The 27300-nt window shown below is 30.8% G+C and overlaps 2 protein-coding genes across 6 annotated transcripts; one reads left to right on the top strand and one right to left on the bottom strand.

The window, feature by feature from the left end:
• Positions 1-1438: 1438 nt before the first annotated feature.
• Positions 1439-11711, bottom strand: LOC125028877 (cytoplasmic tRNA 2-thiolation protein 1-like). Of its 5 annotated transcripts, none has more exons than XM_047618452.1 (8): positions 11636-11711; positions 9559-9620; positions 9302-9428; positions 8804-8908; positions 8351-8469; positions 7654-7842; positions 2804-3008; positions 1439-1820 (listed from the first exon to the last, which is right to left on the bottom strand). In XM_047618452.1, the coding sequence occupies exons 2-8, from the start codon at positions 9604-9606 to the stop codon at positions 1546-1548; spliced, it is 1068 nt and encodes a 355-aa protein (XP_047474408.1). In that variant the 5' UTR covers positions 9607-9620; positions 11636-11711; the 3' UTR covers positions 1439-1545. The 5 variants fall into 5 exon arrangements, with proteins under 5 accessions (XP_047474408.1, XP_047474407.1, XP_047474409.1 ...); XM_047618451.1 differs by having other exon boundaries at positions 11542-11682; XM_047618453.1 differs by having other exon boundaries at positions 11507-11641.
• Positions 11712-12344: 633 nt separating this feature from the next.
• LOC125029187 (thioredoxin-like protein 1) lies at positions 12345-22494 on the top strand. The gene is made up of 6 exons (XM_047619045.1): positions 12345-12520; positions 16511-16667; positions 16830-16943; positions 17338-17460; positions 17660-17820; positions 17936-22494. Exons 1-6 carry the CDS (start codon positions 12420-12422, stop codon positions 18144-18146), a joined length of 867 nt encoding a protein of 288 aa, XP_047475001.1. The 5' UTR covers positions 12345-12419; the 3' UTR covers positions 18147-22494.
• Positions 22495-27300: the final 4806 nt, after the last annotated feature.

The following is a 27300-nucleotide window of genomic DNA, read 5'->3' as shown; positions in this document are numbered from 1 at the left end:
CGGAGGACTGAGAGCAGCCGTGGGAGTGGACACAGCAGGGTTGTGGGTTAGTTCCTGGTTAACAAAAAGGGTCAAATCAAATACATGTGCAAGACATCAAAGATCATATAGCACTATGGTAAGGTATTGAGGCGAAAAGGGTAAAAATGAGTTAACGATCAGGATAAATGGACAGAAGGGGATGAAGAAGACAGTAAAGGAAAGGATGAGAAGATAAGACCATGCAAAATTAGTTGAGATTGAGGGCTGAAGTCCAAGGTAGGGGTGATCCCTGCATTGGGCCTGTCTCAGCCTCCTAAGCCCCCCCCCCCCCCCATCTCCCATGACACAACTAGCAAGAGATTTAGGGGTGAGGGGGGTAATTCCTGAATGACTCTCACTCTCACACTCTCTCTCTCTCTCTCTCTCTCTCTCTCTCTCTCTCTCTCTCTCTCTCTCTCAGGTCCGAATAACATTTAGATATGTTCAATAGGACTCTTTATACTTAAAATGTTTAAATTTCTATGTAGAAAGATAGCAATCTGTTCAAATATGACTATCCCTTAAAATTTCACTTGGAACTGACAGTCTATGCATTTATATCTCTTCAAACTTCACTCCTGGAATTTTTTTTCAGTGTCTCCTGCACTTCAGTAGGATGAATATATTAGAATAAGATGAATAGTTAAAAACATTAAAGTATTTGTCAGAGACTGCACTGCTTGAGACGCCCCTAGTGACAGTACAATGCAGTCAATCCGTTTGGCTGCTCTTGTTCACACACCATCACAGGTAATTGATGACAGGGTGTAAACAATTTTCTTTCAACAAATAACTATCTGAAAACAACTAATTTCCTTTTATTCTCTAATTGCACCAAGACACTGCCATTCACCAGATTTGTTGCATTCTGCAGGTAATTAGGTATTTAATGTCTGTCAGTCTATATGTGATTTGTAGCAAGGAACTGCTTACTATCATGTACATATCACTCCTCGATAGAGATTGGGGTTATTTTGTTTAATCTGATTTACTGCCAGAGCAACCAACAGTGAGGGAAAGGACCAGTTCAGATGGTGGAAGCAATTTATTTCTTGGTCTGATTTCTCGTCCTTTAGCCACATAGTCTTTTACATGCCACTGGTCAGATGAATGCGTTCTCCTCAGAATCAGTCATCAACATTGAAACTTAATGCTTTTTAATCAAATGAAATCAAAGCCTTTTTTTCTAAGCATATACACTCTCTGAGCCACCTTTGGTATGATCTTCACTTACCTTTAGCCAATAAGTCTCCTTCACTTATGCAATGATGTGAGAATGAAGGTTTTTTTAGGCACCCATGGCCCATCTTAATCTTAAGTTTTGACTTTAGGATGACTGAAACCTCAGGACTGCCCTGGACATATGGATGGGTAGATAGTCTTGGGTATCTCACTTTAAAAGGTTATCAAAATACACTTATAAGATAAAATATATTCAAACATCACTCCTTACAATAATATATTTTCTAAAAAATTAATCATGCCGATGCATGAATTAACAAATAACATAAAACAGAAGTTCCCCTAGAAATCTAAACTCTTGATCTCCGCATGCCCTTCTGCAGCCACACCATTGGGGATATGCTTAGAACCCTTCTTCTCCTTTTCTTTCTTGTGGTTCTCTCCAAGTCGTTCCTGGACCTTGGACGACTTGCCAATGCCTAACCTGGGTCGTCCTTTGTTAAGCCCTTCCAGTAGAACACAAGCCTTGCATACTGGCTGTGAAGACACGTGACCACACCGTTCACATGTTGACTGGGTAGGTAGTTTAACTCCTTCACGCACAGAGAGGCATTCTCCTAGAGAAGAAAAATTTAAGAAAAACATTTCACAAATGCAGAAAACTTGTTTTTATATACCTACTGCCTACCTCTACTTTTTTATTTTTTCTCTTTTTTTTCATATACATTACATATCTTGAAATTGTCTGTTTATGTATTCAAGCAATGTCTGCAAGACTATATATCAAAAAAAAAAAATAGAAGTCTTTACACAGTTTTACCAACTGTCTATTACTAATACTGCCTATCTCACGTGTTTGCCCTTTTCCTTGATATTTGGAAATAGACAGTGAAAAATCCCTTTTACTTACCTTGATTAGGTTATCATCACATTTTAAAAATAAACTGATAGTGGGATACTATCACCCAAGCTACCATAATGCTAGTTAGCTAAAAAAATGGTTATGATTCTTATAAATTATTTGCAGTCACACAAAGACCTACAGATAAGGTATGAAGAAACATATGTTGACAGTGACACTAAACACAGGAAAAAAAAAAAAAAGAGTATAAAAAAAATCTGATAATCACATAACCAAGGCACTCAATTCCTAACTTCTACAGAAGACAAATGCTCATAGAAATGCACATACAGCAAGACAATTTATCATGTTTTTAAGTAAAACGTATTGGCATTTGAGTTATCTATGTCTGTCATCAAATTGGCAGAGCATAATGCATGAGAATGGAAAAAAAAACAATAAAATGCATGAACACTGCAACATATACTGTTTGTATATCTGTGTCTATTTTTAAAAAGATCATAGCACAATTCTACAAAACAAAACAAAATACAGACAATGTAAAAAATGGACCAAGTTCCAGTGTCAGTTTTAATATAAAACATCAGATTAGTTTATTGTAACAATAGTTCAAAACACATATGATGAATAAGAATTGATCTTGCTCTGCAAAATTATTAACTTTCATTCACTTTTTTTTTGTGAACAGTAGCTGTGAAATATTAACCCTTGCACTTACACCAGCCACCCATCTCTTACCTGAGTGGATCACATCAATGACAGCCGTAGCCCTGATCTTTTCCAGGTCCTTGAGATAAGCTCGTGCGTGACCTCGGTAAGCATTTGGGGAGTAAATGCATTCTGTGGAAAAATAGTCTAATTTCTTGAAGTAGGCATACATCACAATCTCTTTTTCATAGGTGTACTTGAAAGGCTTTGACCTTGCAATGGTGTCGTCATTACCCTGTGCAGCAGGAAAAAAAGAAAATAAATTGTGGTTACATCAATCATTTGCCACCCAATAAAACATGTACATGTATATATGCATAAACATATACATATATATACATAGATAGACAGATTGATTGACTGACTGATATATATATGTATATGTATACATATATGTATATATGAAAACATATATGTATATATGTATACATATATGTACACATGTATACATATATGTATATATGTATACACATATGCATATGTGTATATATATATGCATATATATATACATATATATATACATATATATGTGCATAAACATACATATATACATGCATATACACTTGCATATATATATATATATATACATATATATATGCACATACATACATATATACATGCATATACATACATATACACATGCATATACATACATATACACATTCATATACATATATATGCATATACATATATATATATATGCATATACATATATATGCATATATATGCATATATATATACATAAATATGCATATATATACACATGTACACATATATATACATGTATATACATATACATATTTATACATATATATACATATACATATTTATACATATATATACATATATATACATATACACATATACATATATACATATACATATACATATACACATATATATACATACATATACATATACATATACACATATATATACATATACATATATATACATATACATATATAAAAGTATATATACATATATACATACATATATATACATACATAAACATATATGCATATATATTTGCATATATATATTTGTTGTATATATATATGTATATATATGTATAAGTATGTATATGTATATGTATGTATATGTATATATATATGTATACATATATATATGTATATATATGTATCCATATATATGTATATGAATAAATATATAGATATATAAATAAATATATATATATAAATATATAAATAAATAAATATATATATATATAAATAAATATATATAAATATATATATAAATTCATATATGAATATATAAATGAATATATAAATGAATATATATATAAATATATATAAATATATATATAAATATATATAAATATATACATAAATATATTCATGAATATATACAAATATATATATAAATATATAATTATATATACATAAATATATATATATATATTCATGTGTATATATATACATATTCATGTGTATATATACATATTCATGTGTGTATATACATATTCATTTATATGTATATATACATATACATGTCTATGTATATATACATATACATGTCTATATATATATACATATACATGTCTATGTATATATACATATATATGTCTATGTATATACATATACATGTCTATGTATATATACTTATACAATACATGTGTATATACTTATACATATACATGTATATATATACATATACATATACATGTATATATACATATACATATACATGTATATATACATATACATGTATATATACATATACATGTATATATACATATACATGTATATATACATATACATGTATATATACATACACATGTATATATACATATACATGTCTATCTATATACATATACATGTCTATGTATATATACTTATACAATACATGTATATATACTTATACAATACATGTATATATACTTATACAATACATGTATATATACTTATACAATACATGTATATATACCTATACAATACATGTATATATACTTATACATATACATGTATATATACATATACATATACATGTATATATACATATACATATACATATACATGTATATATACATATACATGTGTATATATACATATACATGTGTATATATACATATACATGTATATATACATATACATGTATATATACATATACATATACATGTATATATACATACACATGTGTATATATACATACACATGTGTATATATACATACACATGTGTATATATACATACACCTGTGTATATATACATACACATGTGTATATATACATACACATGTGTATATATACATACACATGTGTATATATACATACACATGTGTATATATACATATACATGTGTATATATACATACACATGTGTATATATACATACACATGTGTATATATACATACACATGTGTATATATACATACACATGTGTATATATACATATACATGTGTGTATATACATATACATGTGTATATATACATATACATGTTATATATACATATACATGTATATATATACATATACATGTATATATATACATATACATGTGTATATATATACATATACATGTGTATATATATACATATACATGTGTATATATATACATATACCTGTGTATATATATACATATACCTATGTGTATATATATACATATACATGTGTATATATATACATATACATGTGTATATATATACATATACATGTGTATATATATACATATACATGTGTATATATATACATATACATGTGTATATATATACATATACATGTGTATATATATACATATACATGTGTATATATATACATATACATGTGTATATATATACATATACATGTGTATATATATACATATACATGTGTATATATACATATACATGTGTATATATATACATATACATGTGTATATATATATACATATACATGTATATATATATACATATACATGTATATATATACATTTACATGTATATATATATACATGTATATATACATATACATGTATATATACAATATACATGTATATATACATATACATGTATATATACATATACATGTATATATACATATACATGTATATATACATATACATGTATATATACATATACATGTATATATACATATACATGTATATATACATATACATGTATATATACATATACATGTATATATATACATATACATGTATATATATACATATACATGTATATATATACATATACATGTATATATATACATATACATGTATATATATGCATATACATGTATATATATGCATATACATGTATATATATGCATATACATGTATATATATGCATATATATGTATATATATGCATATACATGTATATATATGCATATACATGTATATATACGCATATACATGTATATATACGCATATACATGTATATATACACATATACATGTATATATACATATACACATGTATATATACATATACACATGTGCATATATACATATACACATGTGTATATATACATATACACATGTGTATATATACATATACACATGTGTATATATACATATACACATGTGTATATATACATATACACATGTGTATATATACATATACACATGAGTATATATACATATACACATGTGTATATATACATATACACATGTGTATATATACATATACACATGTGTATATATACATATGCACATGTGTATATATACATATACACATATATATACATATACACATATATATACATATACATGTATATATACATATACATGTATATATACATATACATGTATATATACATATACATGTATATATACATATACATGTATATATACATATACATGTGTATATACATATACATGTATATATACATATACATGTATATATACATATACATGTATATATACATATACATGTATATATACATATACATGTGTATATATACATATACATGTATATATATACATATACATGTATATATATACATATACATGTGTATATATATACATATAAATGTGTATATATACATATACATTTATGTATATACATATGCATATATATACACATATACATGTATATATACATATACATATACATGTATATATACATATACATATATACATATATTTAATTTATACATATTTATATATACATATATACATAAACATATATATATAAATATAAATATATATTACATATAAATATATACATATATTTTATATATACATGAATATATTATATATTACATATATACATATATTTTATCTACACATAAATATTATAAATATTATTTATATCTATACATATGCATATATATAGATGCATACATATATATACATATGCATATATATAGATGCATACATATATATACATATAAATACATATATTCACATACATACATATACATTATATACATACATTTATATACATATACATATATATCTTTATATATACATACATATACGCATACATATATAAATATATGTATGAATATACATATGTATACATAAACATATGCATACACATACATATATATATACATACATTTTGATACAAATACATATGTATACATATACATATGTGTACATATACATATATACTTAAAAATACTTGCACCTAGCCTCAAGTGAGGAAAAAATGATGGCATATATAGAATAAAAGAGTAACATAGGAAAAATACACAACACATTGGTGATAGAAGCAGCTCATAGACTTCAGGCCCCTACCTGCTATGCTTAACAACAATACACAAAAAGGGAGAGGGAGAAAGAGAAAAGAGAAGAAAAGAAAAGAGAAGAGAAAAAAGAGAAAGGTTAAAACGAAGAGAAAGAGAAAGAGGCAGAGACAAAGATGGAGAGACAAAGACAAAGGGATAGACAGAGAGACAGAAAAAAAAGCAGATGAGTACCACCACAATCAACACTTACAGTAACAATGGCAGTGCACCGCTGAAGCCTGGCAATGTCTCCTCGTAGAATGTTCATCAAGACTGTTTCCGCTATATCGTCAGCATTGTGCCCTGTCACAATCTTGTCCACCTGTAACAGGGTCGCCCCGCGGTCAAGCGCCTGCCTCCTGAACACACCACAAAAGGTGCAGTTGTTCTTGCGTCCAACCTAAAATAATGAAACAGATGAGGTATGGAACAACCGTTACTTGACACAGCTGGTATTCAAAAATTTCTAATAGCACCTAATAAATAAAAATTAAATGGTTAGTGTCTTGTGATTAATTATCATCTAATAAAATAATTATGAATTATATTGTTGATTATCTGTTTATGCATTTTTCAACATCCATATGACAATATATATTTTTTTTACATTTTGTATATTAAAAGCAATAGCAAAATATTTCAAACAATTATTTCCCCATACATATATATATATATATATATATATATATATATATATATAAAGATAAATAGAACCTACACACATATATAGACAGACAGACAGACATGAGCAACAATTAAAATAACAAAATAAAAAAAACAAGAACAAATTCTCACATCATCAACAACAAAATAAGAAAATGAAGCAGACTTAACTAAAACAAAATAAAACAATTACTGGCACCATATTGAAATTCACTAAACCATACACTACACAAAAGACATCTAACCTTTTCAACAATGCGGTCCATTGTCCACCCATACAGTTCCTCATACGACATTATCTTGAGGGGGATTCCATACTGCTGCTCATTCCGCTTAACTGTCTCTAAACTGTCGTCTCGGTAACCTTTAAAAAATTACTTTAAAAGTTTATCACTCTACAAAACACACAACTGGTTTCAAAAATATATAAGCAGGATGTAATGTTCAGGGTAAAAGCTGATTAATCAACCTGACATTTTGAAAACGTACTTTTGAGATATGAATAATAATAAAAAATAAAAAAAGATGCTCAAAATAAAAACAATTTACAAAATTGCAAAAGATCATACATTATGCTTTATCAACTTGTTTCAAAACTCATAAAATGTACTCATAAATCCACTTTAAATATTTACAAGATGAGTTATCTTGGCCATTTGTCAGATGGTTAACCTCTGTACAAGCGTTCACTGACTCACCTGTAATCCCCTCATCAATGGACAGGAGAACTAACTTCAGTCCATAATTATAACGCTCATTTAATAACTTCATAACATATGCCAGAACGGTTGAATCTTTTCCTCCTGAAACAAGATATAAATATGATGCTTGCTGACTGCTAACAAACACAGAATCAAGATTTAATACTAAAAATCATAATAGCAGAATTTAAAAGTATATTGAAATCCTAAATAGCCAATTTCCTCCCACAGTTAAGTTTCAAATGGATTGTCATAGTCATTGGAAATCCTTTTCTTAAAAAAGGAAAGAAAGGAAAAAAAAGGTATACTTCCTGGGGCTGTTAAAATCTCTTTAACAACCATAAGACAAGATAAATTTTTACTTTTGTCCTATTTCTTCAATAAGAACAATTGAAATAACATATACGGTTAATGACAATCATAATTCTTATCAACACCCTTGGATTTTGATACTGACACCTATTCCTGAAAAATCATGAATTTTATTACATTTACCTGAGGCTGCAATGGCTACATAGTCTCCTGGATTGAAGAGTTTTGCTGCTGTGATTGTGTGGTGAACTTCCTCCTCAAAGGCCCAGAAAAAGCATTCTTTACACAACGCATCACCTGTTTTGGGACGCTGCAAAGAGACAAAGGATACAATAATCAGTGACATCCAGGACTCATATTCAATTGTATACATTGTATAGCACAAAATATCAATCAACATTTAGAAAAATAAAGACATTAAAAACATCTACAAAGTATACCTTTAATACAGCATTTTTCCCACAGCCTGTGTTGCAACTTATGACCATGATTCCTTATCACTCTGAAAAGATTATATGTTCATAACATGGGAATGAAGAATACCTGCTTCCTTTTCAGAAAATATGCACATTTCCCTTTCACCCTCTTCTGTTATATAATAATTTGAATATACAATTAACTTATACAAACCATACTTTACTGTTTGGTTTATATGTGATAAAAAAAATTGAGAAACTGGTAAGACTGGAGATAGAGCAAGACAGAGCTGAACTCTGGAGCACCAAGCACAGTTTGGCTGTGCGTGACACTTTCTGCAATATTTTCCCTTAATTTGTGGCATTACCATTATGTCTGCAAATTATTTTTATGGTACCAAAAACTACAACTTTTAACCCTCAAATTTTCAGTGATAATTTTTCAGAATACCTTCCTATAACCAATTGCAATGATTCTCATCTCCATGGATTCCTCTCACCCTCTACTATCCAAATATATCAAAATTATGCCACAGAACCCCTCACCACCCCATTAGCAAAAATCTTGGCCCCAACAGCAGGAGAAGGCTTGAAAGGTACCAGAGAAATTGCAGGGTAAAATATAAATAACATACATAGAATCAGTATTGTATTGTCTAATGAAGTTAGCTATGCCCCCTGTGGACCCCTTCTTGGGGGGCTGCCACCCTCCAACCCCTGCCTAAGATAACAAAGAATCCTCCACATATTCACAGCAGGTAGAGCATAGGACCGATATGCAGGAGTGCCTGATGCTGAGTCTGTCTGACAGTCTTTCCTGCCATACTTACGTGGAAGATTCTTTGTATTCCTGGACAGCAGCCCCCCATGGATGGTTGCTGGGGGCTGCACCCTCTGCATTCAGCAGTTTTTGCAGTTTGCCCTGTCATTTCTCTGGTACCCTTCATGCCCTCCCCTGTTATCAGGGCCAAGAATATTGGAATTTGGGGGTTCCACAGCATGATACCTACATACATGTGCACAAGAGGGTGAGAAGAATTCATTTATATCAAAATAGTTGCAATCAGTTATGCAAAAGTATTGTGAAAAATTACCTAGGGGGATTCCACAGCATAATTCCTACATATAAGTGTACTATAGGCCGAGAGAAATCCATCAATACCAGAATCGTTGCGATCAATTATGCAAAGGTATTATGAAAAATTTCCTTTTCAAGTTTACTTTGCTTAAGGCCATTTTTCGGTAGGATGAATGTCTTCAACATCATTCTGTACGTCAACGATATGACAAAACAAATACAAAAATATCAAAGAAAATGCAGTGTATCCTAATTTCTTGATATACCTCAATCAGTAAATCAGTAAAGTAAATGTCCATGATCATTGGAATTGTACAGTTGTTTGATTTCAACACGGAACTCACTCGTGGTGGATACAGTGATATCGAAATAAACAACATCTGTATTTTATATGAAGTATAATATATGTAATAATAAAAAAATATTTTAAATGAATATAAGAAATACTTTTATACTTTCCACAGCCTTGCAAAGTGAAGAATGGTGTGTATAAACAATATAAGTTACAGAGTAGTCAGGTACATCTTCCATTTTATTTGAAGCTTCCACAATGTTGTGCTTGTAATTTAAAAAAAAAAAAAAAATACCAGCACATTAAGTACTTTGACCCCTTACTGACGGATGAATATAATGAAATTCCCAATAATTTTATAATTTATTTCCACTTCTTGATGCCAACCCAAATGTGCTCTTTACCTGGATCTCTGACTAGAAACGAGCAATGTAATCCACACATGTTCCTATCTTTTCACTTCAAAAATACTTATGTAGGAATGTCAAATTATGCTTAAGTATTTATGAAAACAAATATATTAGTCTCGATACATAGCAGCATGTGATCCAATATTTCCTTTAAATTCTATATCCAATCATACCGATTTAATTCAGGCCTACCTACGATCCGATTTAAAACACGTCGATTAACTTGCCTGTTGCTCAGAATTTCCAAAGGAGCAGAGGGAGGAATACCTTCTCCTCTTCCTTCTTTTTATAGGGTTTTAGACTAGAAGGAGGAATATTTACCACTTCTGCAATGTGTTGTAACCCGCCTGACTTCTGCTTAATGTGAAGTTAAATACTTCTATATGTTAACTACTTTATTTTACATTATTTGTGTACGTTTTTCTTATTTCTTATCTCTTTATTTTTGTTTGTTACTGGCTGAGAGTCAAGAGCTTACAATATCTCGTATTTAAATCTCATTAATGATTATATTTTATTTGTGTATTTATAAATTTAGTCTTTTTCGATTTGTTTACCTTCGCATTTGCTAAAAGCACATTAGTGTAATAGGAAAAGTTAGTTATACATTTTCCCCATCTGAGAATATTTTGATCGTCATAAAGCATTTACGAGCTTTTTCTTCAAAATCAGATTTTATTACAACTATTAATGCATTGATAACTTTTTAACAAATTTATAATAATGGAATCCAACCTCAACATGATATCGATAATAATGAAAAACTTTTCTTTTAAAGATCATCTCAAATATAAAAGCACTTTGTCGTTAAATCACTATGGTAATTTTAATACTTCGGTATCTATTTTTTTCATCATATGAGGGAGCATGACAAGCAATGGACAGCTATATATGTATATAAATTTGATAATAAAGCTTATCCAATACCCCTATATAAAAGGTTCAACTCTTTTATAAAAGGTTTTGATCTGAATAAAATGGAACAGTGTCATTTGTCATTTGTTTTCTTGACAGTGATAAATGTAAACATTCCGTCGTCTATACATTGAGCCCGAAAGCACCGTGAGTTGAGTTTGAGAAGAAAACACTACAAGTCAAGGAGATTATGGCGGCCAATTTTAAGGTGTTGACGGAAGATGCCCAATTCCAGACGGAGTTGAATCAGGCGGGGGCCAAGCTTGTGGTGGCTGATTTCACGTCGGCCAGGTGAGAAGCATAGACAGGATAAAATGAATGTCATACTTGTAGGCCTAGTCTATTTTTGTTTGGTCTCGGTCTATTATTTATTCCATTGTATTTTATTCCAGAGAAATAATAGAAGTATTAAAGAATTATAATCTTGTACATAGTATGGGAAAGTGTATCCGGTTCAATTAATTAATGCAAGAAACTGTAAATTTGTCATAAAATCACGTCTATTTAAACTGATAATCTCGTGTTTTTCACTCGTGTAGTTGTTTGATGTAAGTTCTAGCAAGGATCTTAATCACTAACTTGTAAATATTTTCTAATGTATCATGAACCACACCTTATAATTTCAGAATTATTATCAATTAGGACAAGTATTCAATGAAGCTCAACTAAACCCTCTGATAAGCTGTATGGAGATTTAGGGATTAGGTTTGGTTGGTTGGTCTGGTTAGCCCCAACATGTAGATTCTGGCAAGGCAGAGCTTGTAGACATCTCTGGTGATTTATCTTCAAATAAAGAACCAACACATGTTGTCTTGTGAGAGTGTATGTGGCATAGGTTTGCCCAAGCTTGTAGCATGGAAGCTGCGGCATAGTATGACATTGCAACACTCTCAGGTATGATGTTAGACCTGGATAATGTATAGTTACAAGGAATAGTTCTATTTTTAATGCTACTATAATGCATTTACCCTTTTTTTCTATTAACCCAATGGCGACGGGTCACGGCTATCGCCATCATAACAATACGCACGATGTGAGGCGTGCGGCTGTCCGCAGCGGCGCCGCGCCAAAACGCCCCGAGGCAATGATTCGGCTTGATGGACCGATATCACGCGCTCAGAGTCGGCGCGCTGCCGCTGTTCGCCAGAGCGTAGAGTTTTTTTTAATTTGCTATACCCGGCGCCATTGGGTTAACCCCTTCCCGACGGGTCATGCCCTGAGGGGTCATAACAAACCGCTCGATCTATGGAGCCTCCAGGAAAGGCTCTCTTATGTCCTGGCAAGGCAGAGCTTAGTTCTTAAAATGCATAATGACCTTTGCTGGAGTAGTGATAAGCCATATCAATGAAGACATGGGTCAGTGGGTGTAGTGGATTTTTTTTTATCAAAAAGAGAGGCTACTTTTCATCCCCATGCTCATAAACATTGTGTGCAAGATTTCCTTGGCAATTTATCATCTAATAGGGAGCCAAGCCAAGAAGTTAGTTGCCATTCACAGACAAAATGAGTTCAGAAGGAGCAAATCAAACAGGTTTCTAGATAAATACGCCAATAATATGCCCCTTTCTTCTAAGGTATGGTCTATATATATGCATAGTAAAATTATACTTAATCCAGTGCTGTTTGGGATGACCCATACATATATGCCATGCCCACTGTAAGTTTAGTGTATTAATTGTGTTTAAAAATAGATGACTCTACAAGTCTCATGGATGGCTCTAGAAGTGCTTAGTCACCAAAGAGTCAATTACTAGTCATACCAGTCTCACCCTTCTGATATATTCTTCTTTTTGTTATATATTCATATTAGTATTGTTAAAGCTATTATTATAATTATAATGTCAATCATGATAATAACGGGATCAATATTAATATCAGTAGAAAGAAAATTATATATATTTTTATAAATTTACAACAAAAATGCATTTATTAAATTCAAGTACTATATACTATATCTGCTTTTGTCCAACACCAAATATTTATATACGTTTATTTTAGTAGATAATTAGAAGTTGTTTATTTTTCTTCAATTATTATGGTTTTTGGCTAGTGGTGTTTTTTGGGTTTTTTTTTTCATGGGCATATTAACTTCTCAAGGCTATTACTAGAGATAACCATTGATTTGAATTAATCTTAGTTTATATATGATTTTGAAGCAAAGAAATTTTGTGGGTTTTGAAGAGAGATATATAATTTGTTTTCCCATTTGTATTTTTCCTAACAGTTCTGCTTTCATTTTACAAAGCCTACTTATAGATAATATTGTGTATGTGTGACTAAACAATACCCTATAATTTTCTAGTATTTCCATATGTGATAGAGAAAAAGATTAGCCTATAAATGATAGAGGGAGAAATTAGCCTATAAACAATAGTAAAGAACATAAAAGTACTTGAAATAGTGACCTTCTATTCTTTTGAAAATAATAGATAGCTGACATAGGCACTAGATCATGTTAAAATCTTGTAATATGTTTCCAGAGTTTTCACCACTTTCTTCAAGAGCATGTATAAATTGAATAGTGTTAGCTCTATTCACAGCTTTTAGTATTCTTGTGCAAAAACACAGAAGTTACTGCTGGCTCTCAGAACTCTCATTCTGTCACAGATACTGTATAGTAGAATTACATAGGAATTGCATATAAATTCATTCCTATGACAAGGGCCTTTTAAGACATAGCTACAAGACCTCTGCTAAGGATGCCATAAAATATAAAACTGGCAGTATATCCATATCCATCAGTTACTATATTTAGCAAGTTAATACTGATAGTTAGATATTTCATATTCTGATTACTTTCAGTAAACCCAGTCCCTGCACATAACTCCCATTTTGGTTCTTTTTTTTGCATTTGATGCTAAACATAAAATTAAAGTAAATCTGTCTCCCCCTTTCAGACATCTAGTACAATGAGATACTTAACCAGCCTTGTATATTTCCTAAAGAATGTAGAACTATCATACTTGCCACACAATAAGAGTATTGGTCAGCCATGCACAAACTGTCAGGATATTTAGCAGCAGCAGACAGACAAAATAGAGAAGAATTCACATAGGTTTTAGGAATCATTTGTAGATTTGTTTTTCTTTCTTTCATTTCTGTCTTCTTTCCTTTTTTCTTTTCTTTTTTTCCATTTGTTCTTTACCACTAGACATTACTGTTCACAGTATGAAATTTTTCTGTTTAATTTTTGTAAAGATTTGTTACGTTGAAACATTTGTAGAATTTTTATTTAGTATAATAATATTAACCCATTCTGTGCATATGACAAGACTACAACGCCATACCCGCTGTAATAAAAGTTCATTTATTGTCTTTACACATAAATGGCTCTTCAAGTGGTTAGTCTCCAAGGAGTCAGTTATTAGTCTTACCTATCTCATGTGTTTACCCTTTTCATTGATTTTTTTTAAAGCTTCATTTGTATTATTTTATTGTCTTTAATGTTATTAATGTTGATAACAATTAATGATTGTTATACCAATAAGAATAATAACAATATCAATATTAATAGTATTAGAAAGAAAAACACATTTTCCCACAAATTTAAGGAATGGGGAAATCAGGTGCAGTCACTAGGTCCCACTGGGATAGACTCCTTGCCGGCTGAGCACATGTGGAGCCATCTGTATGTAACAGAATTCACATAAAAACTACAGGGGGGGCAGTACAGAAACCTGTGGTCATTGGGTTAACTGCATCTGATGTTGAACACTGGTGATCATGAATTGCAAGTAATTCATGATATGAAGTGATAAATATTGTACTCGTTGTATGTCTGTGTATTTACAGTGTTATTGTATTTATTTATTTATATATTTAGCATTAATATTATTGTTATTAATATTGTTATTGCTGTTAGTAGTAGTAGTAGTATATCCTTGGCCTAGAATTATGTAGTTTTTATTCTATTCTAAATATGCATCATATAAAAGGAAGTTTAGAAAAAACCGGTAACTATTGCATTGTACTGTAATTTACAGTACAGATTTTAGGTGGAAGGATGGTTAAGCATGCAGGTCAAGGAAATATTAAGGGATACAGAAATTATATATTTATCTAAATTCTGATATGATATTGTAATAAGAAAATACATTCCTAATAAAGTTTCATGTATTGGACTTCTAGCTAGGCTCATATAAAGTATTTATAAAGTCAATACTTTATATTTTGCTATTGATCAAGAAAAGGACAGACTTCTGATATTATGATTTTAACTAAAGTTCTCTGCAGTCATAATACTAGTATAACTGAAGAAGTAAAAGAAAATTGAATTTGCAGATGTGGTCCATGCCAGCGTATAGCACCTGTCTTTGCAGACATGGCAGGGAGATTCCCCAATGCCGTGTTCCTCAAGATAGACGTCAACCAGTGCTCTGGGGCTGCTGCATCCCAGGGTGTGTCAGCAACACCAACATTCATCTTTTACAGGAATAAGGTTAGCAATCTTCTCTCTTCCGTGTCATTTATTTATTTGATTTTTAGATAAGAAAATGAATTCAGCTACTGAATATTCTAAAAGGAAAACATGTTGTTGTTGTTTTTGTTTGTTTTCCTTTGTGACAGCTAAAACTAACCCAAGATGTGTTCCTTTACACAGACGAAGTTGGACAGCTTACAGGGCGCAGATCCAGAGACGCTGAAAGCCAGAGTGAGCCAACACTATGGGGACGGAGACAGCGAGGAAATGGAGGACTCAGGTGTTCCTGGTCATGTAAGACATTTATGGCTTTCAGTAATGGGAAGAAACATGATATGGCTTATATATCATATATATCGATTGCAAATTTTGTATATTTGTCATATAATATAATGTAAATATTTACATATCTATATCTATATATATATATGAATAACTTCTAAGAAATAAAAAAGAAAAATATAAATATACTATAATATGACCATACTGTGAATGGGTCAGTGAGGTCACATGAAAATTCAAACACAACAAAATGCTCAACTTTTTTTTCTCCTTTTTCTTTCTACTTTTTCTTTCTTTCTTTCTTAAGAGTATTGTGTACATTTCATCCTCTCGGTCAGTGCTTATTAAGCTTGCCATAAATACTCATTAGCATCTTTAACATTTTCACTCCTTTCCCTCCAACCAGATTGACCTCCTCCCCATGGTGAACAAATCAGGTTGCGAGTGTCTCAACGAGAGCGATGACCACCCCTTCACGCAGGCACTCAACTCAGCTGGAGGTTACCTGGAGTCAGACACAGATGAACAGGTTGGCTCAGTTTTCTTGGGTTAAGAATAATATAGTAGTTCTGTGTGATTATTTTTTTTGTGGATATTGTTATATCATTAGATAAATCAGTAGATGATAAATCTAGATAGCAAGAGTAAAGAGGATTCTTTGTTTAACCAAAAAATAATGATAACATGAATAGAACAGTAATTTTATTCTTCTTGTCTCCCCCAAACAGCTCATCCTCTACCTTTCCTTTAACCAAGGGGTAAAAGTACACAGTATGAGAATCAAGGCCCCAGCTGACTGTGGTCCAAAGACGATAAAGGTTTTCATCAATCAGCCGCATACCATTGACTTTGACACAGCGGAGAGTGCCAATCCCATCCAGGAGATAACGTAATATTGTTTCCTTTACTCTGTTTTTTGGTAAAATACTATAATGGCTATAATGTACTTACAATAATAATCTTTAATTTTTTACTAATACAGCATTTCTTCTGCTCCCCTTTAGGTTATCTCCCAAGGACTTAGAAGGTGAATTAATTACTCTTAAATATGTAAAGCTGCAGAATGTGATGAATTTTACCATCTTCATTAAAGACAACCAGACAGAAGCAGAAACAACCCAGATATCATATCTGCAGATTATTGGTTCTCCTGTCCAGACAACCAAGATGGCTGATTTCAAGCGTGTAGCCGGCAAAAAGGGAGAAAGCCACTGAGATCTTCCAGTCCATTTTAGCAAAAAGAAATTTCAGGTCTCCCTATTGAATTTGTTTAGAGTAAGATATGAAACTGTTTGGCCAACTACATGAATTCTTATTGGATAAAATTTTAAAATCAGATCTAGATAGTGGAATGGTAAAATTATAATCCTATTTTTAAAATTTTGCTGCCAATTTGTTTTTGTGTTAAAGAAATAAAACCATAAACATAAAAATAAACATTGATTTCTGTATCATGTACTTGGTTGGGATGGCGGAGAGTTCTTGGGGTGTATAACACAAGGAAAGGGTTAGTGCCTATTAAATTTTTAAGAATCAAAGAGGAATTGTACTCTAATGTGTCTGTGTGACTACAGAAGTCACTAGTTGACAAGGTTGTCTACTGTATCCTTTACAAGGCTTATTCACGCTGAACAGGTGCTTGAATGATATCTGTCTGTGTTTGATGCACCAGAAACTAAGAAAAAATGGAGTATGGATCCTAGGTTTTCAAGTTTGTTACCCCTTTGTTCAGCTCCAACTTCTGTTGTAAGTCACAAGACAACTCATTGCTCATTTTGATTTAAGTGCTTGATGGTGGTGTTTTAGTGGTTGAGGCAAGGGAGGAAATGTGTGATAACATTCAAAGACCAGAAAAAGGGTAGTAATTAAGGAAGAAATATGCATATCACAAGCCACATGTGATTGAGGAATCAAATATTTCTCGTGATACATCTTACACCTTAAAGTTAATTTAGGAAAAGCATTGATATTATTTGATTGTAAGAAAAGTTCCCACTAAATAGAATGACACACTTGATTTTACATGTTGTAGTTGTGCAAATTTCCCTCCCTCCCTCCTCACTGTTGTGTCATAGTTTGTTCAACAAAGTTAGGTCTTAAGATTAACAGCATAGAATTTGTTTTTTCTTTTTTTCTTTTTTTTATGATGGGTTTATATTTATATGAATAAAATTAAGTCAAGATTACCAGCACCTTAGAAATATATATATTTTTTTCATTTTGTGGAAAAAATGGGTTTATAAAATATATTTTGAAGCATCCATAATACACACAGAAAGACACAAATACTAGAAGGGATTACAACTCCAAAAGCTGTAGAATAGTGGTAATTGATGCATGGGAAGTTATCGGAATTCTAAAGTCCACATTTGATTTATGAGGAGGGTAGGAGAGAGACTGTTCCCACCAGTCAGTCATCGTCCAAGACTGTTAAGCCTAAACATTTATTTTTATTTTGCTACAGATCACTAGAGTGGTAAAAGTGTATCCGTTCTTTTTCATCTACACATTTTAAAGTGGTGGTTGATGCTCAACATTTTGCAAATGAAGACTTGATATACACACTATGCATCAACAGAATATCAAGAAACTAACTTAAACACTAGTCCAAGAGTATGTCAAAAGATAAATGGAAGACAACTGTACAATTCCTGCAATCAAGAGAATAAATGTCTTAGCTTTGAATATTTTTTCGTGTTTTGCCTTAACCTTTTAAAAATGTTAATGTTACTTTTTATAATCCCTTTTTATATCCCATTAGTAGTGTACTGAGAGAGGGCTTTTTATGTATATTCTGTGATATTGCTATTGTTATGGTATACTTAAAAGATAAGTTACTGTATGCTCAACCTGTGGAGGTATAAAAGAAAAACCTGCAATAATTAAACTATATTGCCCAAAAATTCTCTGAATTTCCATATTATATTTTGTTAAAACTCTGAACAGAAGTGGGCTTGTTTTCTTTCAACATTTTATTACTGTTCATGCACATTCAGGAAGTACTTCTTAACATCTTTGCAAATACGACAATCAAGAAGGATAAATAAATCAACATTCATACCTCAAACTTTATTTGGCAGCATAAAACTAAGACACAAAAGCCTACCAAGAGAAATGGAACTTATATACTTATTATTTTATTTGTCTAACTAATGGTGGTGTTCTAAGAGCAAAACTGAAAGTCTTTATTTGGCACTGTAAAGGGGAAATATTCTGGGTAATATTAAAATAGCTTTAGATACAGAGTACAGAATATGAAACGAAAATAAGAGTAATAATATATATTTATATATATATAATTATATATATATATGTACAATATTCTAAAACTGGACAATAACAAACCAAAGAAACAAAAAATGCGTGATGCTACGATACAGGACATTATCAGAAAAGATTTATAGCTCTTGAGGCTAAAGGTACAAGGCCTTAGTGACTAATCTGACCTTGCTTGACCCCAGCTCAGATCAGGTCAAAAACTTCTGAAGTGTACAGCACTAGCTTAAACAAGATTGGGGTTTTGCAAGCACTTTGCCTCTTGGATGTTTTAGAATAGAAGTACTCTAGAGAAATGAAAAACAATGAGAAAAAAGTTTAATATTTATATATATATATATAAACTAGCAGGGTTCATTACTATTTGTTTTTTATTTTTTGTTTTCTTCTAGCTCTATCTTGCCTGATACTAATAATCCCCCCTCCCACCTCCCTACCCCCTATGCCTTCCTTTCCTACTTTGTCAAGCTAACAGTGACATGGGTAATAAATTTTGCTTTTTGATATTGTGTTAGTCTTTTTTTCAATTTTTTTCCCCCAATCCTTCCCAATTTGACTGCCAATCAAAGACAAAACACTAAAGATTTTTTTCCTACTTGTTGATCCCATGAAGACACATGACACATGAAGAAACCATGCATAGGTTTATACCATGCAAAATTATTACAAAAAACAAACTTATTTCCATTCATAAATTAGTAAACACTTACTAATATCGTCACACCAATCAGTACTTGATGTCAAATAAGAGCATTTACATATACCATCACACCACAAGTTAATATACATTCAAAACTATGATTGTTAATTCTTCAATTATTGTAAAGATGCAATAAAAAGTCGAAATTTTTGAGTAACAATGATCATTTTACTTCAGCCTGAATGTTTAAATTTCACTTTCTTTGTACTTCTGTACAAAATATGATTATAAAAAAATATTCATGTTTTCCTGATGAACAACTGGCCAAAATAAATGACATACTCTTAATATATCTGATTATTTAACAGGAAAAAAAATACAACTTTAGCAAATTCCACTTCAGTTGTTTTAAGTGAATAATAACTGTAATAAAAGAAAAATAACCCAAGTCAGAGCAGTAGTAATGACTCAATGAGGTCCAACAATCTGAAAGATTTGCTTCCTATCCTCCTAAGCACATCAAGTGTACCTTTAAGAACCCCCCAAGTTCCATAAATAAGAAATTTAAGATATTTAAGGTATAACAGATTTTAATTTCCAATAAGACCTGGAGATACATAATTTGATAAACAAGAAAAAAAAGGTCTTAGAAGTTTTGCCTAGAGCTCTCACATGCACGCACTCATGGGGGGAAAAAAGCAGTTGTTGCCATATAAACTTTGTGCATACACTGGCTGCAGGAGTCTCCCGTGACTCACCAGGAGCCAGCAGGAGGGTTGTTTTAAGGGAATTACGCTGATGGGAGGCAGAGTGGGAGATGCCAAGACACAGGGTATTGCCCCTTCGCCCAATTTCCGTCAGACTTCTTGAACAGACAATCTCGGTTATCACTGGGGTACAAATGGTTAATCTTGGTTATTACAATTTACCCTAATTATGTTGCAAATTTATTAAAATCTAAATACAATCTTTTATCCTTACTGTTCATCCCACTATGAAGAAACAATGCAAAAAAGAGGGAAGGCCACAATCTTTTTCCTACTGAAGGCAAACACTCAGTCCCCTTGGCATCTCCCTTTCACACCCTTCGGACAAGGACAAAAGCAGCCACTACTCTATACGTCCACCTTCCCAGCAGGGGGACGCAAGGAGGAGGATACACACCAGCAAGGGTTATGGGTCTTCTCTAAGATGCTACCTCAAGGCGATTCAAAAAGCCGCAGCAAAGAGGTTAAGGGTCAAACACTTTCTTTTTTAATTATTAATTCTCTTTTCTCCTACTCCTTCTATTTCCTCTCTGATGACAGTTAACATCAATGCACCTACAAGATAAGGTCGTTAACAATTAAATACCATACATAGGCTTCCTTATACTTCCTCTGTATTCACCTTAAACAAACCTTTTTACACATATTCCCAACCTTCTGTAATGTATACAGTGAATTTTCCTTAACTTTCTTTCACTTTTCTTTTAAAAAGATAGATTTTCATATCATTCTATGCTTCCACTGGGCAAATTCTTACCTTTCTAAAAGCCTATCAAACAAAACAGTTTCATAATTTCTGAAAAAAAATCTGTCAAACAGAAAAAGGAAAAAAAAAAAAAGGCTTATCTAACCACAGCAGGCCAATAACAATTACCCCAAACAATACAATGCTTATGCATTTTCTTCATCAACTATTGGCATCTCCTATTCTTTGAAAAATAACGATTAAGCATGATGAATAAATTTCAACGATGACTAACTTCTGACAAATAATATACCGATTGATGCATCAACTGCCTGACATGATAGATTGATGAACAGATGAATGGTTCCTCACAATATATACCTTATGCCTCAATAACTTTTTGCCTTTCACAAACCACGTAACTACAGAAAGATTCCTATAAAGAAAAAAAATCATTGAACAGCTTTATTTCTTTTTTTACTTTCTTGTTTCTGCTACTTTTTGCATTTAAAGACATTTGTTGTGAAGGCTTTTGGATACTCTAAGCTCGTGCTTCAAGGCTTGGCAATCATGTATAGTTACATGATTACACTTGAGAAGAATGGATGAGAGTAAAGAAAATGGGTCTTGTACAGAGCCTGGAATCTACAATTTCAAAAGCCTAGGAACATTGACTAAGCCAGGAAAGACCAAATCAAAACATACATGTACTGAATTACACACCTGTTTAAGGCAATAAATTCAGTTCTCTCTTCAACATGCTTTTTCTTAAAACTCAAGAAAATACATTGTATATAAACATCAAAGAAAGAGCAAAAAATAAATGAATAAAGACTAGTAAGGTTATACAAGTATACAAGTTGCCAAAAACCAAATCAAAATGCTTGTGTTAGAGGTGATGAGAAAGGACAATTGTGTAGATACATATGTATAAATGTATACAAGCCTTCTAGTTTAACATGTGCACATGTATCTATATACATACAAATCATGTATGCATGTGTAATGCGTGTGCACTGAGATATACATGCATACATATATATTAACAAACATCATATATATGTATCAAAAGTTTTTTTTTTTTTGTTCTTTTTCTCTTTTTCTCTTTACATTTATTTATATAAGATATTTGCATCGCCTGCTTGGTCTGGACTTTACAAAACAATATTTTTCCTCCCTAAAAACAGCAAAGAAATGAAACCTTTAATTTCTCATATGCAAATTAGTTCACCATAATTCACCTCCACAATAAACTCACAAAGCAGCAGATTACACAAATCACACGTAGGCCTCTTTTTTTTTTCTTTTGCATATTTTTATGCTTTTTTTAATGTCTTTTTATATTTTTTCCAGTTTTGAAGAGGACAGCACATTTCTAGCTTGGACTGCCCACTCTCTCAAGCAAAAAATGCATAACATAATAAAATATTCTAAAAATTCATGTAGGGTTATAAAAAATAATAATAATGATGATAATAATAATAATAATAACAATAATAATAATAATAATAATAATAATAATAATAATAATAATAATAATAATAATAATAATAATAATAATAATAATAATAATAATAATAATAATAATAATAAAATAATAATAATAATAATAAAAAAATAATAAAATCGCTAATCAATTGTTATTAATAGCACTAATATCAATAATAACAATTATCAAAATAAAGAATAAAGAAATACATACAAAAAGGAAAATATATTAATGATAAAAAAAAATAATAATAACAATAATAATATTAATAACAATAACAACAACAATAATAATAACAATAACAATAAATATAATAATGATAATAATAACAATAACAATAATAATAATAAAAATAATAAAAATAATAATAATAATAATAATAATGATAATAATAATAATAATAATATCAACAAAAAACAAATAAAGCCAAAACAAAGACCCTAAGCTGAAATCCACGCAGCCATTCAAAACCTTTGCCGCAGAAATCCAAGCAACGCCTTGTTCAGGCATCATCGAGACATCTCAAACTGTTCAAGGAAGCTGCTAGTCAATAACCATCAATCAAAAAATATATCAAATAAGTAATTAATAAACTTAAACAAAAATAATAAGAAGAATAATTCCATACTCACACCATTTATATATTCAGGAAAAGAGGATGATTATATGAGTGTATTAGTGTATTCGAGTTCCCTTACTTTTCGAATAGGTACTTGGAGAGGCTGCAATGTACCCTAAGGCCATAATCCAAGGTGGCAGATCTCTATTATTATTTCTTAATTGCTAGCATTATCAATTCACTTTCTTTCTCATTATTGACACATCAATGTCTAAACTCTAAATATAAATACATGTAAAAAAAGTTATTCTATCCTATTTACTGATATTCTGCCGAGGAGGCAACTTGTGTAAATTCTCAAACAAAAAACCTTCGTCAGGTGAAGTTCTGATAATTTTCCCTAAATCACTCATTCCTCACATTCTGTTCTGTATAAAGTTCTACACTGGCAGATGGGCACTTTCAACCAAAAAAATATATGCATATGTAAGCATGTAAGCATAAAAACAATTACATGTTCAGAGTCTGTGTATATAAGTGTACATGTATATGTATATGCATATGTAAGCATGTAAGCATAAAAACAATTACATGTTCAGAGTCTGTGTATATAAGTGTACATGTATATGTATATGCATATGTAAGCATGTAAGCATAAAAACAATTACATGTTCAGAGTCTGTGTATATAAGTGTACATGTATATGTATATGCATATGTAAGCATGTAAGCATAAAAACAATTACATGTTCAGAGTCTGTGTATATAAGTGTACATGTATATGTATATGCATATGTAAGCATGTAAGCATAAAAACAATTACATGTTCAGAGTCTGTGTATATAAGTGTACATGTATATGTATATGCATATGTAAGCATGTAAGCATAAAAACAATTACATGTTCAGAGTCTGTGTATATAAGTGTACATGTATATGTATATGCATATGTAAGCATGTAAGCATAAAAACAATTACATGTTCAGAGTCTGTGTATATAAGTGTACATGTATATGTATATGCATATGTAAGCATGTAAGCATAAAAACAATTACATGTTCAGAGTCTGTGTATATAAGTGTACATGTATATGTATATGCATATGTAAGCATGTAAGCATAAAAACAATTACATGTTCAGAGTCTGTGTATATAAGTGTACATGTATATGTATATGCATATGTAAGCATGTAAGCATAAAAACAATTACATGTTCAGAGTCTGTGTATATAAGTGTACATGTATATGTATATGCATATGTAAGCATGTAAGCATAAAAACAATTACATGTTCAGAGTCTGTGTATATAAGTGTACATGTATATGTATATGCATATGTAAGCATGTAAGCATAAAAACAATTACATGTTCAGAGTCTGTGTATATAAGTGTACATGTATATGTATATGCATATGTAAGCATGTAAGCATAAAAACAATTACATGTTCAGAGTCTGTGTATATAAGTGTACATGTATATGTATATGCATATGTAAGCATGTAAGCATAAAAACAATTACATGTTCAGAGTCTGTGTATATAAGTGTACATGTATATGTATATGCATATGTAAGCATGTAAGCATAAAAACAATTACATGTTCAGAGTCTGTGTATATAAGTGTACATGTATATGTATATGCATATGTAAGCATGTAAGCATAAAAACAATTACATGTTCAGAGTCTGTGTATATAAGTGTACATGTATATGTATATGCATATGTAAGCATGTAAGCATAAAAACAATTACATGTTCAGAGTCTGTGTATATAAGTGTACATGTATATGTATATGCATATGTAAGCATGTAAGCATAAAAACAATTACATGTTCAGAGTCTGTGTATATAAGTGTACATGTATATGTATATGCATATGTAAGCATGTAAGCATAAAAACAATTACATGTTCAGAGTCTGTGTATATAAGTGTACATGTATATGTATATGCATATGTAAGCATGTAAGCATAAAAACAATTACATGTTCAGAGTCTGTGTATATAAGTGTACATGTATATGTATATGCATATGTAAGCATGTAAGCATAAAAACAATTACATGTTCAGAGTCTGTGTATATAAGTGTACATGTATATGTATATGCATATGTAAGCATGTAAGCATAAAAACAATTACATGTTCAGAGTCTGTGTATATAAGTGTACATGTATATGTATATGCATATGTAAGCATGTAAGCATAAAAACAATTACATGTTCAGAGTCTGTGTATATAAGTGTACATGTATATGTATATGCATATGTAAGCATGTAAGCATAAAAACAATTACATGTTCAGAGTCTGTGTATATAAGTGTACATGTATATGTATATGCATATGTAAGCATGTAAGCATAAAAACAATTACATGTTCAGAGTCTGTGTATATAAGTGTACATGTATATGTATATGCATATGTAAGCATGTAAGCATAAAAACAATTACATGTTCAGAGTCTGTGTATATAAGTGTACATGTATATGTATATGCATATGTAAGCATGTAAGCATAAAAACAATTACATGTTCAGAGTCTGTGTATATAAGTGTACATGTATATGTATATGCATATGTAAGCATGTAAGCATAAAAACAATTACATGTTCAGAGTCTGTGTATATAAGTGTACATGTATATGTATATGCATATGTAAGCATGTAAGCATAAAAACAATTACATGTTCAGAGTCTGTGTATATAAGTGTACATGTATATGTATATGCATATGTAAGCATGTAAGCATAAAAACAATTACATGTTCAGAGTCTGTGTATATAAGTGTACATGTATATGTATATGCATATGTAAGCATGTAAGCATAAAAACAATTACATGTTCAGAGTCTGTGTATATAAGTGTACATGTATATGTATATGCATATGTAAGCATGTAAGCATAAAAACAATTACATGTTCAGAGTCTGTGTATATAAGTGTACATGTATATGTATATGCATATGTA

This window comes from Penaeus chinensis, chromosome 9 (assembly GCF_019202785.1).
Source record: "Penaeus chinensis breed Huanghai No. 1 chromosome 9, ASM1920278v2, whole genome shotgun sequence".
Lineage (NCBI taxonomy): Eukaryota > Metazoa > Arthropoda > Malacostraca > Decapoda > Penaeidae > Penaeus > Penaeus chinensis.
Note: the sequence above shows the minus strand (reverse complement) of the source record. Positions and strands in the feature narration are given on the sequence as shown.

Bases quoted from the DNA above. Each gene is read 5' to 3' on its own strand.
- LOC125028877 (XM_047618452.1), bottom strand. From the start codon at position 9,606: ATGGTCATAAGTTGCAACACAGGCTGTGGGAAAAATGCTGTATTAAAG. The intron at 8,909-9,301 runs GTAAATGTAATA...ATCTTGTTTCAG, and splicing joins TGTAGCCATTGCAGCCTCAG to GAGGAAAAGATTCAACCGTT. The intron at 8,470-8,803 runs GTGAGTCAGTGA...AATTTTTTAAAG, and splicing joins CATTGATGAGGGGATTACAG to GTTACCGAGACGACAGTTTA.
- LOC125029187 (XM_047619045.1), top strand. From the start codon at position 12,420: ATGGCGGCCAATTTTAAGGTGTTGACGGAAGATGCCCAATTCCAGACG. The intron at 17,461-17,659 runs GTTGGCTCAGTT...TCCCCCAAACAG, and splicing joins AGTCAGACACAGATGAACAG to CTCATCCTCTACCTTTCCTT. The intron at 17,821-17,935 runs GTAATATTGTTT...GCTCCCCTTTAG, and splicing joins AATCCCATCCAGGAGATAAC to GTTATCTCCCAAGGACTTAG.